The 19277-nt window shown below is 43.4% G+C and overlaps 1 protein-coding gene across 1 annotated transcript in view; it reads right to left on the bottom strand.

Annotated features, from left to right (window-relative positions):
* Positions 1-19128, bottom strand: part of LOC110522720 (secretory carrier-associated membrane protein 2) — a 29177-nt gene extending 10049 nt beyond the window's left edge. Inside the window, 6 exon segments of the mRNA XM_036968616.1 lie at positions 2827-2986; positions 7612-7740; positions 11288-11402; positions 11827-11913; positions 12082-12159; positions 18782-19128. Coding sequence (XP_036824511.1) covers positions 2827-2986; positions 7612-7740; positions 11288-11402; positions 11827-11913; positions 12082-12159; positions 18782-18838 — 626 coding nt within the window. The 5' untranslated portion in view covers positions 18839-19128.
* Between the last annotated feature and the right edge of the window lie 149 nt (positions 19129-19277).

Raw genomic sequence — 19277 nt, 5'->3', positions numbered from 1 at the left:
AGTGGATCAACATCATCTTCTGGGCTGCCAAAAGTGGGGAAAAGTAGTTTGATAGGGAGGGAGCGCTCTAGAGGAGGCATGACAGTGGCAGCGGGAGTTCTGTTGTTTAACAGTATCTTCAGAGGGGTTTTTGTAGTACTACCTGTTCCTATTACCTTACTGGCCAAGCCAGTGGCAGAGGTAAAACCTGAGGGCGGTGCAGAAGATTTGTCCAGAAGGGAAAAGCACTGCATTACCTCCTGGTGCAGCCCTTCCAGTTGAAGGTCTGTGGCCTTCTGTGCTTTTTCCATCTCATTAACGGTGTCCTTTTGAGTCTGTTCAATCAAAAATCGTAGTTCCCCTGTGAGAGAGTTCTTCATGTCCTCCATAACTTCCTTCAGATAAGAACACACTCCCTTCACAACAGAGGCTGACTCCTCTGCTCTCCGTTTTTGTTCGTCCTCAAGAAAGAGTATGACTTGATGATGGTTAGTTTCCATTTGTGTTTTGAACCGGTGCAGTTTTCCTTGAATATCCTGCTTCAGAGAATCTTGTAAATATTTCTGTCTCTGAACAATTTGTTGTTGGTTTTCCTCCATTTGACAGGGAAGGTAATCCAACCTCCTCTGCATATCTGTCTGATGAGCCTCCACACATTCACTGAGTTTGCGAATGGCATTCTCCTGCATTGTCAAACTATGATTGGTGTGTGTCCATTGATGTTCCAGTTGTCCAGGGATCACAGAGACACCTCTCCCAGTCTCTCTGGACAGGGTAACCGGAAGGGTTTGAGGGGAGGGTAATGGTGGAGATGTTATAGGTGAGCCAGAAACCTGGGGATTAGGGTCAGTGCTATCCAACTCCATTAGTTCATTAAGTCCTTCCACAATGAAAGAATCCCGAACATGATTACCATCAGGTGTGTCCACATTGACACAGTATGGGGTTCCAACAAAAGACATGATTCAACCTTGTGTGGATGGTGTCATGGGTGTTTCTCTTCAAGTCCCTGTTCGGGCGCCAATTCTGTAGCGGTATTTATTAGAGAGGGGTAAAGAAAGCTTTTGTTCGGGCGCCAGGCAGGTATTAACCATGCCGAAAGGAAAAGAGTAGAATAGAAAGAACCACTACCAGACCCACACACATCAGCAGAAGAGACTGCCTAGAGTGTAGCCTGTTTACCAGATAGCCAGTGGAGAGAAAAGAGAATACACACCATATAAAACCCACATCACAGCACAGGGGTAACCCAAACAAGAATACCTCATACAATAATACTAATACTAATAATGGCAGAGCAATTCAACAGCAACTTCATACAAGAACGAACCCAGTCATCAACATAGGATTTGCAATAATCTGTATTATTTTCTAGTAGATGAGTGCAGAGGGTATGAATGTGGGGGGTGTTCATCGACACAACAAAGGCCTTAAAAATGTCCAGTCTTCTCAGCCACATGTCATTAGTACATCTCAATACAGTTCACATAACAATACACAATTGGCAAGCAACCTCCCTTTTAACTAAAATGTCCAAATACTTCAGGCAGGGCAATAATAGTCCAGCTCTAATGCACTTCAATGGGAAGTGCATTGGAAAAATAGAGAGTCTGTTTCAGGGTAAAGCACTGGAACGATAGAGGGAAGAGAAAAAGAGAAAGAGAACAAGAGAGGTCTTAGCTGTGGTCTTCAGGCGTGCAGGTGTACTGTCTGACTGTCCGATGGTTTGTATGTTAACGCTTCGCAACAATGTTGCTACTAATCCATGCGATCCATAACGGGCGTGGTCCCAAACAAAAACAACCACGACCTAGAGCGATTACACCGATGATTGAGTTAAATAATCTATAAACTACACACGCTGAAAACAAACAAAACTTCTGCAGCACAGCACACACAATCAAACTGTCGCGCCACCAAAGAGCCCCTCCCCAAAGAGCTGAACGAGCTCTCTTTATATTCTTCTTCCTTACTGCTCATGCGCTCTTAAAGTGGCAGTGCACGGTGAAGGCTCTGTGCAGATTTCGCCACAAACTCAGTAGGTCCTGGTAAACTCACTAGGTCCTGGTAAACTCACTAGGTCCTGGTAAACTCAGTAGGTCCTGGTAAACTCAGTAGGTCCTGGTAAACTCAGTAGGTCCTGGTAAACTCAGTAGGTCCTGGTAAACTCACTAGGTCCTGGTAAACTCAGTAGGTCCTGGTAAACTCAGTAGGTCCTGGTAAACTCAGTAGGTCCTGGTAAACTCAGTAGGTCCTGGTAAACTCACTAGGTCCTGGTAAACTCAGTAGGTCCTGGTAAACTCAGTAGGTCCTGGTAAACTCACTAGGTCCTGGTAAACTCAGTAGGTCCTGGTAAACTCACTAGGTCCTGGTAAACTCACTAGGTCCTGGTAAACTCACTAGGTCCTGGTAAACTCGGTAGGTCCTGGTAGGTCCTGGTAAACTCAGTAGGTCCTGGTAAACTCAGTAGGTCCTGGTAAACTCAGTAGGTCCTGGTAAACTCAGTAGGTCCTGGTAAACTCACTAGGTCCTGGTAAACTCACTAGGTCCTGGTAAACTCACTAGGTCCTGGTAAACTCGGTAGGTCCTGGTAAACTCGGTACGTCCTGGTAAACTCAGTAGGTCCTGGTAAACTCAGTAGGTCCTGGTAAACTCAGTAGGTCCTGGTAAACTCGGTAGGTCCTGGTAAACTCACTAGGTCCTGGTAAACTCGGTACGTCCTGGTAAACTCGGTAGGTCCTGGTAAACTCAGTAGGTCCTGGTAAACTCAGTAGGTCCTGGTAAACTCACTAGGTCCTGGTAAACTCAGTAGGTCCTGGTAAACTCACTAGGTCCTGGTAAACTCACTTGAAGGCCTTGTAGGCAGGTCTGTACCAACAGAGGAAGGAGCAGGGGGCAAACAGGATGAGCCAAAGAATGGACAGGCCAAAGTTCACACCAAAGGACGTTTCCACGGTGAAGTAGAGCAGACAGGCCAGCAGGTTGAGGAACAGAGTCACACAGTGGACTGGAGGGAGGGAGAAAAGGGGGGGGGGGGGGGGGGGGGGTTGTGTTCATTAGGTACCAAACGGAAGAAAACTGACTGGAACAGGGTTAAGGCAACCTGGACTCATTTTTGTTTCACGTTGCAAAATGCTTTCAATGTGAACACGCCCTTAATGAATGCACCCCTAATGATACAATGGTTATGAGGTTATAGTGACAGACTGTAAGCTTTCATTTAAGGGTATTTTCATCCATATCAGGTGAACCATTTTTAAATCACAGCACTTTTTGTACATACTCCCATTTTAGGGGACCAAAAGTATTGGGGCAAATTCACTTATGTGTATTAAAGTTGTCAAAAGTTTAGTCTTTGGTCCCATATTCCCAGCACAGAATGATAACATCAAGCTTGTGACTCTAACTTGTTGTATGCATTTGCTGTTTGTTTTGGTTGCGTTTCAGATTATTTTGTGCCCAATAGAAATGAATAGTAAATAAAGTAGTGTAATTTTGGAGTCACTTTTGCTGTAAATAAGAATATAATATGATTCTAAACACTTCTACATTAATGAGGACGCTACCATGATTAGACAGTCCTGAATGAATCGTGAATAATGATGAGTGAGAAAGTTACAGACGCACAAATATCATGCACACAAGACAGTTTGCACTGTTCTGTGAAGGGAGGAGTACACAGCGTTGTACGAGATCTTCAGTTTCTTGGCAATTTCTCATATGGAATAGCCTTCATTCATTTCTCAGAACAAGAATAAACTGACGAGTTTCAGAAGAAAGACTGTTTCTGGCCATTTTGTAATCGAACCCACAAATGCTGCTCCAGGTACTCCACTAATCTAAAGAAAGACAGTTTTATTGCTTCTTTAGCTGTGCTAACATAGCTGTAAAAGGGTTTTCTAATGATCAATTAGCCTTTTAAAATGATAAACTTGGATTAGCTAACACAACGTGCCATTGGAACACAGGAGTGATGGTTGCTGATAATGGGCCTCTGTATGCCTATGTAGATATTCCATTAAAAATCAGCCGTTTCCAGCTACAATAGTTATTTACAACATTAACAATGTCTGCACTGTATTTCTGATCAATTTGATGTTATTTTAAAAGGACAAAAAAAATAGCTTTCCTTTCAAAAACCTGGACATTTCTAAGTGACCCCAAACTTTTGAACGGTAGTGTATATAGAGAGGCATAGATAGGTATAGATATAGATAGATGGGTACAGGTACAGATATAGATGGGTATAGGTATAGATGGTACAAGTACAAATATAGATGGGTACAGATATAGATGGGGACAGATATAGATGGGGACAGATACAGATATAGATGGGTACAGATATAGATGGATACAGATATAGATGGATACAGATATAGATGGGTACAGATACAGATATAGATGGGGACAGATGATGTTTCCACCCCCATGCTTCACAGTAGGTATGGTGTTCTTTGGATGCAACTCAGCATTCTTTGTCCTCCAAACACGACGAGTTGAGTTTTTACCAAAAAGTTATATTTTGGTTTCATCTGACCATATGACATTCTCCCAATCTTCTTCTGGATCATCCAAATGCTCTCTAGCAAACTTCAGACGGGCCTGGACATGTACTGGCTTAAGCAGGGGGACACGTCTGGCACTGCAGGATTTGAGTCCCTGGCGTCGTAGTGTGTTACTGATGGTAGGCTTTGTTACTTTCGTCCCAGCTCTCTGCAGGTCATTCACTAGGTCCCCCCGTGTGGTTCTGGGATTTTTGCTCACCGGGATTTTTGCTCATGACTTGTTGTCATTGCGTGGAGCCCCAGATCGAGGGAGATTATCAGTGGTCTTGTATGTCTTCCATTTCCTAATAAATGCTCCCACAGTTGATTTCTTCAAACCAAGCTGCTTACCTATTGCAGATTCAGTCTTCCCAGCCTGGTGCAGGTCTACAATTTTGTTTCTGGTGTCCTTTGACAGCTCTTTGGTCTTGGCCATAGTGGAGTTTGGAGTGTGACTGTTTGAGGTTGTGGACAGGTGTCTTTTATACTGATAACAAGTTCAAACAGGTTCCATTAATACAGGTAACGAGTGGAGGACAGAAGAGCTTCTTAAAGAAGAAGATACAGGTCTGTGAGAGCCAGAAATCTTGCTTGTTTGTAGCTAACCAAATACTTATTTTCCACCATAATTTGCAAATAAATTCATAAAAAATCCTACAATGTGATTTTCTGGATTTTTTTTCTCATTTTGTCTGTCATAGTTGAAGTGTACCTATGATGAAAATTACAGGCCTCTCATCTTTTTAAGTGGGAGAACTTGCACAATTGGTGGCTGACTAAATACTTTTTTGCCCCACTGTATGTACAGATGTACAGGTGTAGATATAGGTGGTACAGGTATAAATGTGTACAGATATAGATGGGTACAGATATAGATGTGTACAGATATAGATGGGGACAGATGCAGATATAGATGGGGACAGATATAGATGGGGACAGATGCAGATATAGATGGGGACAGATATAGATGGGGACAGATATACATACCTGTATAGATGGTACAGGTATAGATATCGATGGGTACATGTATAGATGGTACATGTATAGATAGGTATGTATGTATGTATAGATATAGATGGTACATGTATAGATAGGTACGTATGTATAGATATAGATGGTACATGTATAGATACGTATGTATGCATGTATGTATATATATATATATATATATATATATATATATATATTTATATATATATACATACATACATACACATATATATATATATATATATCTATATATACACAGTGCCTTGCGAAAGTATTCGGCCCCTTTGAACTTTGCGACCTTTTGCCACATTTCAGGCTTCAAACATAAAGATATAAAACTGTATTTTTTTGTGAAGAATCAACAACAAGTGGGACACAATCATGAAGTGGAACGACATTTATTGGATATTTCAAACTTTTTTAACAAATCAAAAACTGAAAAATTGTGCGTGCAAAATTATTCAGCCCCCTTAAGTTAATACTTTGTAGCGCCACCTTTTGCTGCGATTACAGCTGTAAGTCGCTTGGGGTATGTCTCTATCAGTTTTGCACATCGAGAGACTGAATTTTTTTCCCATTCCTCCTTGCAAAACAGCTCGAGCTCAGTGAGGTTGGATGGAGAGCATTTGTGAACAGCAGTTTTCAGTTCTTTCCACAGATTCTCGATTGGATTCAGGTCTGGACTTTGACTTGGCCATTCTAACACCTGGATATGTTTATTTTTGAACCATTCCATTGTAGATTTTGCTTTATGTTTTGGATCATTGTCTTGTTGGAAGACAAATCTCCGTCCCAGTCTCAGGTCTTTTGCAGACTCCATCAGGTTTTCTTCCAGAATGGTCCTGTATTTGGCTCCATCCATCTTCCCATCAATTTTAACCATCTTCCCTGTCCCTGCTGAAGAAAAGCAGGCCCAAACCATGATGCTGCCACCACCATGTTTGACAGTGGGGATGGTGTGTTCAGGGTGATGAGCTGTGTTGCTTTTACGCCAAACATAACGTTTTGCATTGTTGCCAAAAAGTTCAATTTTGGTTTCATCTGACCAGAGCACCTTCTTCCACATGTTTGGTGTGTCTCCCAGGTGGCTTGTGGCAAACTTTAACCAACACTTTTTATGGATATCTTTAAGAAATGGCTTTCTTCTTGCCACTCTTCCATAAAGGCCAGATTTGTGCAATATACGACTGATTGTTTTCCTATGGACAGAGTCTCCCACCTCAGCTGTAGATCTCTGCAGTTCATCCAGAGTGATCATGAGCCTCTTGGCTGCATCTCTGATCAGTCTTCTCCTTGTATGAGCTGAAAGTTTAGAGGGACGGCCAGGTCTTGGTAGATTTGCAGTGGTCTGATACTCCTTCCATTTCAATATTATCGCTTGCACAGTGCTCCTTGGGATGTTTAAAGCTTGGGAAATCTTTTTGTATCCAAATCCGGCTTTAAACTTCTTCACAACAGTATCTCGGACCTGCCTGGTGTGTTCCTTGTTCTTCATGATGCTCTCTGCGCTTTTAACGGACCTCTGAGACTATCACAGTGCAGGTGCATTTATACAGAGACTTGATTACACACAGGTGGATTGTATTTATCATCATTAGTCATTTAGGTCAACATTGGATCATTCAGAGATCCTCACTGAACTTCTGGAGAGAGTTTGCTGCACTGAAAGTAAAGGGGCTGAATAATTTTGCACTGCCAATTTTTCAGTTTTTGATTTGTTTAAAAAGTTTGAAATATCCAATAAATGTTGTTCCACTTCATGATTGTGTCCCACTTGTTGTTGATTCTTCACAAAAAAATACAATTTTATATCTTTATGTTTGAAGCCTGAAATGTGGCAAAAGGTTGCAAAGTTCAAGGGGGCCGAATACTTTCGCAAGGCACTGTAGATGGTACATGTATAGATAGGTACGTATGTATGTATAGATGGCACATGTATAGGGATGTACAACAATTAGCCCTGTTCTCCTGCCATGCAGACAGAGCAGTGCCTGACATTACAATATACCGTGAGGTAACATCTTTGCTGTATTTAACAAAAGCAACTAACCAGTCTAACCAGTAGTGCCACACACACACACACACACAGTGTACTTACGCATCCACAGATAGTACAACATCTGGCAGACCCTCCGGTGCTCCATGGGAATCTCCACCGAGAAGTCCTGGTAGAAGCAAGGATTTATGGGAAAAGCCTTGGGAAAAGGTGGCCAGTTGTTGTCCTTGCCTAATTGAAATAAAAATGGATTGATTAATATGTCATCATTCACTTTTTTCCCCAACAGCTCTATTGTAAGAATCATCTTTTTCCCCTTATCCGTGCTAGATTACGGAGACGTAATTTATAGATCGGCAGGTAAGGGTGCTCTCAAGCGGCTAGATGTTCTTTACCATTCGGCCATCAGATTTTCCACCAATGCTCCTTATAGGACACATCACTGCACTCTATACTCCTCTGTAAACTGGTCATCTCTGCATACCCGTCGCAAGACCCACTGGTTGATGCTCATTTATAAAACCCTCTTAGGCCTCACTCCCCCCTATCTGAGATATCTACTGTAGCCCTCATCCTCCACTTACAACACCTGTTCTGCCAGTCACATTCTGTTAAAGGTCCAAAAAGCACACACATCCTTGGGTCGCTTGTCTTTTCAGTTCGCTGCAGCTAGCGACTGGAACAAACTGCAACAAACACTCAAACTGGACAATTTGATCTCCATCTCTTCATTCAAAGACTCAATCATGGACACTGACAGTTATGTTTGCTTTGTGTGACGTATTGTTGTCTCTACCTTCTTGCCCTTTGCGCTGTTGTATGTGCCCAATAATGTTTGTACCATGTTTTGTGCTGCTACCATGTTGTTGCTATGTTGTGTTACTACCATGCTGTGTTGTCATGTGTTGCTGCCTTGCTATGTTGTCGTCTTAAGTCTCTCTTTATGTAGTGTTGTCCCTCACCGTGATGTGTGTTTTGTCACACACACACACTCTTTTTTTCTGCCTTTTGGTAAATTCCTCATAGGAATTTCAGTTTACTTCCTGATTTGAATTGATACGGGTTGATCCAAACCTACTAAGAGGCTACTGTGAGGAGAAGGAGAGGGTAGGATATGTTCAGAGGTCTATGGTGTGGGGAGAAGGAGAGGGTAGGATATGTTCAGAGGTACAGTTGAAGTTTGAAGTTTGCATGCACTTAGGTTGTAGTCATTAAAACTTGTTTTTCAACCACTCCACAAGTTTCTTGTTAACAAACTATAGTTTTGGCAAGTCGGTTAGGACATCTACTTTGTGCATGACAAGTAATTTTTCCAACAATTGTTTACAGACAGATTATTTCACTTATAATTCACTGCATCATAATTCCAGTGGGTCAGAAGTTTACATACACAAAGTTGACTGTGCCTTTAAACAGCTTGGAGAATTCCAGAAAATGATGCCATGGCTTTAGAAGCTTCTGATAGGCTAATTAACATCATTTGAGTTAATTGGAGGTGTACCTGTGGATGTATTTCAAGGCCTACCTTCAAACTCAGTGCCTCTTTGCTTGACATCATGGGAAAATCAAGAGAAATCAGCCAAGACCTCACAAAAAAAACTGGAGACCTCCACAAGTCTGGTTGTGTCTTGGGATTTTCAATTTCCAAATGCCTGAAGGTACCACGTTCATCTGTACAAATAATAGTACGCAAGTATAAACACCATGGGATCATGCAGCCGTCATACTGCTCAGGAAGGAGACGCGTTCTGTCTCCTAGAGATTAACGTACTTGGGTGCGAAAAGTGCAAATCAATCCCAGAACAACAGCAAAGGGCCTTGTGAAGATGCTGGAGGAAACAGGTACAAAAGTATCTATATCCACAGTAAAACGAGTCGTATATCGACATAACCTGAAAGGCCATTCAGTAAGGAAGAAGCCACTGCTCCAAAACCACCATAAAAAAGACAGACTACGGTTTGCAACTGCACATGGGGACAAAGATCATACTTTTTGGAGGAATGTCCTCTGGTCTGATGAAACAAAAATAGAACTGTTTGGCCATAATGACCATCATTATGTTTGGAGGAAAAAGGGGGAGGATTGCAGGCCCGAAGAACACCATCCCAACCGTGAAGCACGGGGGTGGCAGCATCATGTCGTGGGGGTGCTTTGCTGCAGGAGGGACTGGTGCACTTCACAAAATAGATGGAATCATGAGGCAGGAAAATTATGTGGACATATTTTAGCAACATCTAAAGACATCAGTCAAGGAGTTAAAGCTTGGTCGCAAATGGGTCTTCCAAATGGACAATGACCCCAAGCATACTTCCAAAGTTGTAGCAAAATGGCTTAAGGAGAACAAAGTCAAGGTATTGGAGTGGCCATCACAAAGCCCTGACCTCAATCCTATAGAAAATGTGTGGGCAGAACTGAAAAAGCGTGTGAGGCTAAGGTAGGATATGTTCAGAGGTATATGGTGTGAGGAGAGGAGAGGAAGGATCGAGGTATATGGTGTGGGGAGAGGAAGGATAGAGGTATATGGTGTGGGGAGAGGAAGGATAGAGGTATATGGTGTGGGGAGAGGAAGGATAGAGGTATATGGTGTGGGGAGAGGAAGGATAGAGGTATATGGTGTGGGGAGAGGAGAGGAAGGATAGAGGTATATGGTGTGGGGAGAGGAGAGGAAGGATAGAGGTATATGGTGTGAGGAGAGGAAGGATAGAGGTATATGGTGTGAGGAGAGGAAGGAGAGAGGTATATGGTGTGGGGAGAGGAAGGATAGAGGTATATGTGTGGGGAGAGGAAGGATAGAGGTATATGGTGTGAGGAGAGGAAGGATAGAGGTATATGGTGTGGGGAGAGGAAGGATAGAGGTATATGGTGTGGGGAGAGGAGAGGAGAGGAAGGATAGAGGTGTATGGTGTGGGGAGAGGAAGGATAGAGGTATATAGTGTGGGGAGAGGAGAGGAAGGGTAGAGGTATATGGTGTGGGGAGAGGAGAGGAAGGATAGAGGTATATGGTGTGGGGAGAGGAAGGATAGAGGTATATGGTGTGAGGAGAGGAGAGGAAGGATAGAGGTATATGGTGTGAGGAGAGGAGAGGAAGGATAGAGGTATATGGTGTGAGGAGAGGAGAGGAAGGATAGAGGTATATGGTGTGGGGAGAGGAAGGATAGAGGTATATGGTGTGGGGAGAGGAAGGATAGAGGTATATGGTGTGGGGAGAGGAAGGATAGAGGTATATGGTGTGGGGAGAGGAGAGGAAGGATAGAGGTATATGGTGTGGGGAGAGGAGAGGAAGGATAGAGGTATATGGTGTGAGGAGAGGAAGGATAGAGGTATATGGTGTGAGGAGAGGAAGGAGAGAGGTATATGGTGTGGGGAGAGGAAGGATAGAGGTATATGGTGTGGGGAGAGGAAGGATAGAGGTATATGGTGTGAGGAGAGGAAGGATAGAGGTATATGGTGTGGGGAGAGGAAGGATAGAGGTATATGGTGTGGGGAGAGGAGAGGAGAGGAAGGATAGAGGTGTATGGTGTGGGGAGAGGAAGGATAGAGGTATATAGTGTGGGGAGAGGAGAGGAAGGATAGAGGTATATGGTGTGGGGAGAGGAGAGGAAGGATAGAGGTATATGGTGTGGGGAGAGGAAGGATAGAGGTATATGGTGTGAGGAGAGGAGAGGAAGGATAGAGGTATATGGTGTGAGGAGAGGAGAGGAAGGATAGAGGTATATGGTGTGAGGAGAGGAGAGGAAGGATAGAGGTATATGGTGTGAGGAGAAGGGAGTGAGTGACCTGTTGAGGTTCCCCTGTTCTGCAACTCCTTCTCACTGTGCTCCAGGTCTGCAGCCTTCCGCTCCAGCTCCTCCTGCTGCCTCAGCAGGCTAGCCTGGCGTGCAGCCTCCGTCACCTGGAGGGACAGGAAGAGAGAGAGGACAGGTGTCATTTTGGCTTGAATGTTGGCTGTATTGTTCACATACATACGTGATATAACATTAGGCTATTCCATTTCTCATCACATGTAACCACATAAATAGTTTGAGGTAAACAATATATACTTTTGCTCATGGGTGTGGAGAGGTGTGTCCCTTTCTGGCCAATCAGCTCGTTTATGGACCATATATTGGTCCATTTTAAAAGGGAGCTTGATTTGGCGAACCCTAACCCCCAGAAGCAAAATCTTCCATATATCTTCTTTAAAATCAGTATTGGACAAGTAGACAGTCAAATATGGAAAAGGAAAAAGTTCATATTTTCATTCTTATGTGAAGACATTGATGGCTTATGGTTCCATTGTAAACTAGTGACCAGCATCATCCGGCGTCATCACTGACCTGTGGGCCGGGCTCTGTTGACGGCTGCAGCACGGCAGGCTGGGAAGGGATCCTGGAGGCCGGCATGGTGGGCCCTGATAGGCTAACCTGAAACAGGAAATACACATGGCAGACTGAGAAAAAGCAGGGCAAAAAAACACACAATACAGTAATCTGTGATCAAATGGGGCATCAGTCTATTCAATGTCAGTTCCTGTAGTTTTGATCAGTGTGTGTGTGTGCGCGCATGCAGGGGTAAAAAGCAAGTGATCTTACCGTCTGATGGTCTGGGAAAGGGTTAAATTGATCAATGTGGTCTACGTCAGAGTTGGTCACTTGTGTAACCGAGGGATCCTGAAACAAAACAACACGTTTCCTCTTCAGTATATGCAACAATCAGCTCATTCTCATTAGCATTACGTTCAACGTAATTATAGTCTCATTTAATAGGCCTATCAATCCATTGCAGAAAGAAGGTGTGATGCAACAATGGCGGCCTTCACATGTGACGTTCGTAGCCTTCAATAACAGAACTCATATAAAAAGAGATTGCTTATGAATTATTGTGATATTTCGGAGGCCGAATAGCTCAAGAAGCTTATTTTCCTGAAGTAAAAAAAAGTGTATGGAACGTCAGTCACGGACAACCGCACTCAACCCAGAGTCCAGTTGATATGTCAACCCAGAGTCCAGTTGATATGTCAACCCAGAGTCCAGTTGATATGTCAACCCAGAGTCCAGTTGATATGTCAACCCAGAGTCCAGTTGATATGTCAACCCAGAGTCCAGTTGATATGTCAACCCAGAGTCCAGTTGATATGTCAACCCAGAGTCCAGTTGATATGTCAACCCAGAGCCCAGTTGATATGTCAACCCAGAGTCCAGTTGATATGTCAACCCAGAGTCCAGTTTGTCTTGATATGTCAACCCAGAGTCCAGTTGATATGTCAACCCAGAGTCCAGTTTGTCTTGATATGTCAACCCAGAGTCCAGTTTGTCTTGATATGTCAACCCAGAGTCCAGTTGATATGTCAACCCAGAGTCCAGTTTGTCTTGATATGTCAACCCAGAGTCCAGTTGATATGTCAACCCAGAGTCCAGTTTGTCTTGCTATGTCAACCCAGAGTCCAGTTTGTCTTGATATGTCAACCCAGAGTCCAGTCTGTCTTGATATGTCAACCCAGAGTCCAGTTTGTCTTGATATGTCAACCCAGAGTCCAGTTGATATGTCAACCCAGAGTCCAGTTGATATGTCAACACAGAGTCCAGTTTGTCTTGATATGTCAACCCAGAGTCCAGTTTGTCTTGATATGTCAACCCAGAGTCCAGTTGATATGTCAACCCAGAGTCCAGTTGATATGTCAACCCAGAGTCCAGTTGATATGTCAACCCAGAGTCCAGTTGATATGTCAACCCAGAGTCCAGTTGATATGTCAACCCAGAGTCCAGTTGATATGTCAACCCAGAGCCCAGTTGATATGTCAACCCAGAGTCCAGTTGATATGTCAACCCAGAGTCCAGTTTGTCTTGATATGTCAACCCAGAGTCAAGTTGATATGTCAACCCAGAGTCCAGTTTGTCTTGATATGTCAACCCAGAGTCCAGTTTGTCTTGATATGTCAACCCAGAGTCCAGTTGATATGTCAACCCAGAGTCCAGTTTGTCTTGATATGTCAACCCAGAGTCCAGTTGATATGTCAACCCAGAGTCCAGTTTGTCTTGATATGTCAACCCAGAGTCCAGTTGATATGTCAACCCAGAGTCCAGTTTGTCTTGATATGTCAACCCAGAGTCCAGTTGATATGTCAACCCAGAGTCCAGTTTGTCTTGCTATGTCAACCCAGAGTCCAGTTTGTCTTGATATGTCAACCCAGAGTCCAGTCTGTCTTGATATGTCAACCCAGAGTCCAGTTTGTCTTGATATGTCAACCCAGAGTCCAGTTTGTCTTGATATGTCAACCCAGAGTCCAGTTGATATGTCAACCCAGAGTCCAGTTTGTCTTGATATGTCAACCCAGAGTCCAGTTGATATGTCAACCCAGAGTCCAATTTGTCTTGATATGCCAACCCAGAGTCCAGTTTGTCTTGATATGTCAACCCAGAGTCCAGTTTGTCTTGATATGTCAACCCAGAGTCCAGTTTGTCTTGATATGTCAACCCAGAGTCCAGTTTGTCTTGATATGTCAACCCAGAGTCCAGTTTGTCTTGACGTGTCAACCCAGAGTCCAGTTTGTCTTGATATGTCAACCCAGAGTCCAGTTTGTCTTGACGTGTCAACCCAGAGTCCAGTTCGACTTGATGTGTCAACCCAGAGTCCAGTTGATATGTCAACCCAGAGTCCAGTTTGACTTGATATTTCAACCCAGAGTCGTTTGACTTGATATGTCAACCCGGAGTCGTTTGACTTGATATGTCAACCCAGAGTCCAGTTGATATGTCAACCCAGAGTCCAGTTTGACTTTATGTCAACCCAGATTCCAGTTTAACTTGATATGTCAACCCAGAGTCCAGTTGATATGTCAACCCAGAGTCCAGTTGATATGTCAACCCAGAGTCCAGTTTGACTTGATATGTCAACCCAGAGTCCAGTTGATATGTCAACCCAGAGTCCAGTTGATATGTCAACCCAGAGTCCAGTTGATATGTCAACCTAGAGTCCAGTTGATATTTCAACACAGAGTCCAGTTTGTCTTGATATGTCAACCCAGAGTCCAGTTGATATGTCAACCCAGAGTCCAGTTTGTCTTGATATGTCAACCCAGAGTCCAGTTGATATGTCAACCCAGAGTCCAGTTTGTCTTGATATGTCAACCCAGAGTCCAGTTGATATGTCAACTCATAGTCCAGTTTGTCTTGACGTGTCAACCCAGAGTCCAGTTCGACTTGATGTGTCAACCCAGAGTCCAGTTGATATGTCAACCCAGAGTCCAGTTTGACTTGATATTTCAACCCAGAGTCGTTTGACTTGATATGTCAACCCGGAGTCGTTTGACTTGATATGTCAACCCAGAGTCCAGTTGATATGTCAACCCAGAGTCCAGTTTGACTTGATATGTCAACCCAGAGTCCAGTTGATATGTCAACCCAGAGTCCAGTTGATATGTCAACCCAGAGTCCAGTTTGACTTGATATGTCAACCCAGAGTCCAGTTGATATGTCAACCCAGAGTCCAGTTGATCTTGATATATCAACCCAGCGTCCAGTTGATACGTCAACCCAGAGTCCAGTTTGTCTTGATATGTCAACCCAGAGTCCAGTTGATATGTCAACCCAGAGTCCAGTTGATATGTCAACCCAGAGTCCAGTTGATCTTGATATATCAACCCAGAGTCCAGTTGATATGTCAACCCAGAGTCCAGTTTGTCTTGATATGTCAACCCAGAGTCCAGTTGATATGTCAACCCAGAGTCCAGTTGATATGTCAACCCAGAGGCCAGTTTGTCTTGATATGTCAACCCAGAGTCCAGTTTGTCTTGATATGTCAACCCAGAGTCCAGTTTGTCTTAACGTGTCAACCCAGAGTCCAGTTTGTCTTGACGTGTCAACCCAGAGTCCAGTTTGTCTTGACGTGTCAACCCAGAGTCCAGTTCGACTTGATATGTCAACCCAGAGTCCAGTTGATATGTCAACCCAGAGTCCAGTTTGACTTGATATGTCAACCCAGAGTCCAGTTTATATGTCAACCCAGAGTCCAGTTTGTCTTGATATGTCAACCCAGAGTCCAGTTTGTCTTGATATGTCAACCCAGAGTCCAGTTTGTCTTGATATGTCAACCCAGAGTCCAGTTTGTCTTGATATGTCAACCCAGAGTCCAGTTTGTCTTGATATGTCAACCCAGAGTCCAGTTTGTCTTGATATGTCAACCCAGAGTCCAGTTTGTCTTGATATGTCAACCCAGGGTCCAGTTTGACTTGATATGTCAACCCAGAGTCCAGTTTGACTTGATATGTCAACCCAGAGTCCAGTTGATATGTCAACCCAGAGTCCAGTTGATCTTGATATGTCAACCCAGAGTCCAGTTGATATGTCAACCCAGAGTCCAGTTGATATGTCAACCCAGAGTCCAGTTGATATGTCAACCAAGAGTCCAGTTGATATGTCAACCAAGAGTCCAGTTGATATGTCAACCCAGAGTCCAGTTGATATGTCAACCCAGAGTCCAGTTGATATGTCAACCCAGAGTCCAGTTGATATGTCAACCCAGAGTCCAGTTTGTCTTGATATGTCAACCCAGAGTCCAGTTTGTCTTGATATGTCAACCCAGAGTCCAGTTTGTCTTGATATGTCAACCCAGAGTCCAGTTTGTCTTGATATCCTCTCAAGCTGTCAGGTTGGGTGGGGAGTGTGGCAGCACAGCTATTTTCAGGTCTCTCCAGAGATGGCTCGATCAGGTTCAAGTCTGGCCTCTGACTGAGCCACTCAAGGACATTTAGAGACTTGTCCCGAAGCCACTCCTGTGTTGTCTTGGCTGTGCGCTTAGGGTTGTTGTCCTGTTGGAAGGTGAGCCTTCACCCCAGTCTGAGGTCCTGAGCGCTCTGGAGCAGATTTTCATCAAGGATCTCTGTACTTTGCTCCGTTCAGCTTTGCCTTGATCCTGACTAGTCTCCCAGTCCCTGCTTCTGAAAAACATCCCCAAATCATGATGTTGCCACCACCACGCTTTTTACCATAAGGATGGCGCCAGGTTTTCTCCAGACGTGACTCTTGGCATTCAAGCCAAAGAGTTCAATCTTGTTTTTTTCATGGTCTGAGAGTCCTCTAGGTGCCCTTTGGCAAACTCCAAGCGGGCTGTCATGTGCCTTTTACTGAGGAGTGGCTTCCGTCTGGCCACTCTATCATAAAGGCCTGATTGGTGGAGTGCTGCAGAGATGCTTGTCCTTCTGGAAGGTTCTCCAATCTCCAGAGGAATTCTGGAGCTCTGTCATAGTGGCCATTGGCTTCTTGGTCACCTCCCTGATCAAGGCCCTTCTCTCCCGATTGCTCAGTTTGACCGGGAGGCCAGCTCAAGGAAGAGTCTTGGTGGTTCCAAACTTCTTCCATTTAAGAATTATGGAGGCGACTGTGTTCTTGGGGACCTTCAATGCTGCAGATTTTTTTTGGTATCCTTCACCAGATCTGTGCCTCGACACAATCCTGTCTCGGAGCTCTACAGACAATTTGGTCGACCTCATGGCTTGGTTTTTGCTCTGATATGCACTTTCAACTGTGGGACCTAATATAGACAGGTGTGTGACTTTCCAAATCATGTCCAATCAATTGAATTTACCACAGGTGGACTCTAATCAAGTTGTGGAAACATCTCAAGGATGACCAATGGAAACAGGATGCATCCGAGCTCAATTTTGAGGATCTGAATATTTATGTAAAGAAGGTATTTCTGTTTTTTTTATTTTGAATAAATTAGAAAAAATGTCTAAACCTGTTTTTGCTTTGCTATTATGGGGTATTGTGTGTAGATTGATGAGGGGAAAAAAATAAATAATGTTTAACCCATTTTAGAATAAGGCTGTAACATAACAAAATGTGGAAAATGTCAAAGGGTCTGAATACTTTCCAAAGGCACTATAGGCCTATAGGCCTATCCAAATTTGACGTGGTTACACCAAAGGCACTGTATCTCATACAGGCCAGGCCTATAGGCCTATAGGCCTATCCAGATTTGACTTGGTTACAGCAGTAACAATACCGTTTCACTGTACAAGTAGCAAACAGTCCTGTGTGTTGTCTGTAAGTTTTAATTGAAACAGATGTTGAATTCTGTCAACAAAAGTACTGAAAATTGGTAAATTATTGTTTCATACTAATGGAGCTGTGTCGCTAGTCAATAAAGCAGTATGCGCTAAAGTATTCACAGGAAACATTTCCCAGTTTGAAACTGCCAAGAAGCCATACATTCTGAGTGAGAGTCACGCAGAGTGTAACAGTTTAACTTTTGTCCGTTCTACAAGCTCGCCCCGACCGGGCTCGAACCAGGGACGTAGTTACAAAGAGTTGATGATGTGTGCAGAGTGTTATGCTCATGTAATCATGAGCATAACACTCTGCACACATCATCAACAACTGACACCCACGAAGCATCGTTACCCATCGCGCCACAGAAGCCGCAGCCCTTACAGAGCAAGGGGAACTACGTCTAGGTCTCAGAGCGAGTGACGTCACCGATCGAACCGCTATTTGCGTGCACCACCGCTAACTAGCTAGCCATTTCACATCGGTTACATGAGCATAACACTGATAATTGATATTCATGTCTATCCCGTGTATACCATCTTTACTGATGTGCAATAAAGTTTGTCCAGACTCTCTCTCTCACACTTCCTAGATGGCCAGTGTGGCCCCAGGCTTTATCCCTATCTCTGCTTGGTAGTTTTATTCCTCAGATAAATCAGACACATGGTTAGAGGCTACGCTTTTGTTCCGTTACATTTCACACCCACATTCTGTGTTTGGAGTGAAGTGACTTTGTAGCCTTAATTGGTGTTTTGAGATTCCATTTTGCTGAGTTCTATTGGGAGATATTGTAAAAGGTGCAACTGAACGGTAGTAGGCGTCCTGGAGGCTGTGACGTTTGTTCACATCTAAAGCTAAACCGCATTGTGTAGGTTCATGGGGAAAAAAAGATGCATTCACTGACAGTGCGCTCATAACGTAGCCTATAGGGCCTACTTTGTAACTATTTAGCATTCTTTGCTGAGAAAGCGTAGTAGACTAACGGTCTTATTTATCAGTTTGTACGCTATTTCCTTTATCAAATGTACACCGTTACTTTTGCAACTTCTTGTATCTGAGGGAGATGGGGAAAACCCAACCTGAACTGGAGACAAATGAGTGGCTAAACCCTTGTCAATCATGCTACACACCCAGATACACCCAACACGTTTCCTGTGTGTTACTTTGAAGCAAGACTTGGTGAAAAGTTAGCGCCAACTTTGTATCAACACTTGTTAAAAAAAAAATTATAATAAAAGCGTATTACCTGAAAAGGGTTGATGTCGTACGATTCTGCAAATGGGTTATCTTCAAATTCCGACATTTTAATAGCGTTTTTATAATATCTTCTCAAAGTAGAAACAATAGAGTCCTCCTATCGCTTGATCAGCTCCTCTTTCTTTCATTGGTTACTTCCTGAAATTGAGTTTAGTGCGCAGAGGTAGGCTACATACGAGAATGACAGTTACGTTTTTTGGATAGTCAAGTACAGTGCGCCATTTGTAGATAAAAAAACAAACATGTATTGAACCTTTATTTATCTAAAAATATATGTTTTGGGACACAGACGTCTCAGATTTATTTAATACATATATACATGTTTTCAATACCAAATTGAGGACACAATTCAATGTGTATTAATGGCACTAGCTAGGCCAATAATTAAAAGCACAATCATTTGGAAACATTCCCTAAACTAATGTAGACTAGGTCAAAGTTTGATTAGAAAAAACTATTTTCATTTGAAAGTGATGGTTTGTAAG

The sequence above is a fragment of the Oncorhynchus mykiss genome, chromosome 30 (genome assembly GCF_013265735.2).
Source record: "Oncorhynchus mykiss isolate Arlee chromosome 30, USDA_OmykA_1.1, whole genome shotgun sequence".
NCBI lineage: Eukaryota > Metazoa > Chordata > Actinopteri > Salmoniformes > Salmonidae > Oncorhynchus > Oncorhynchus mykiss.
This window is presented reverse-complemented; position numbering and strand designations above follow the sequence as displayed.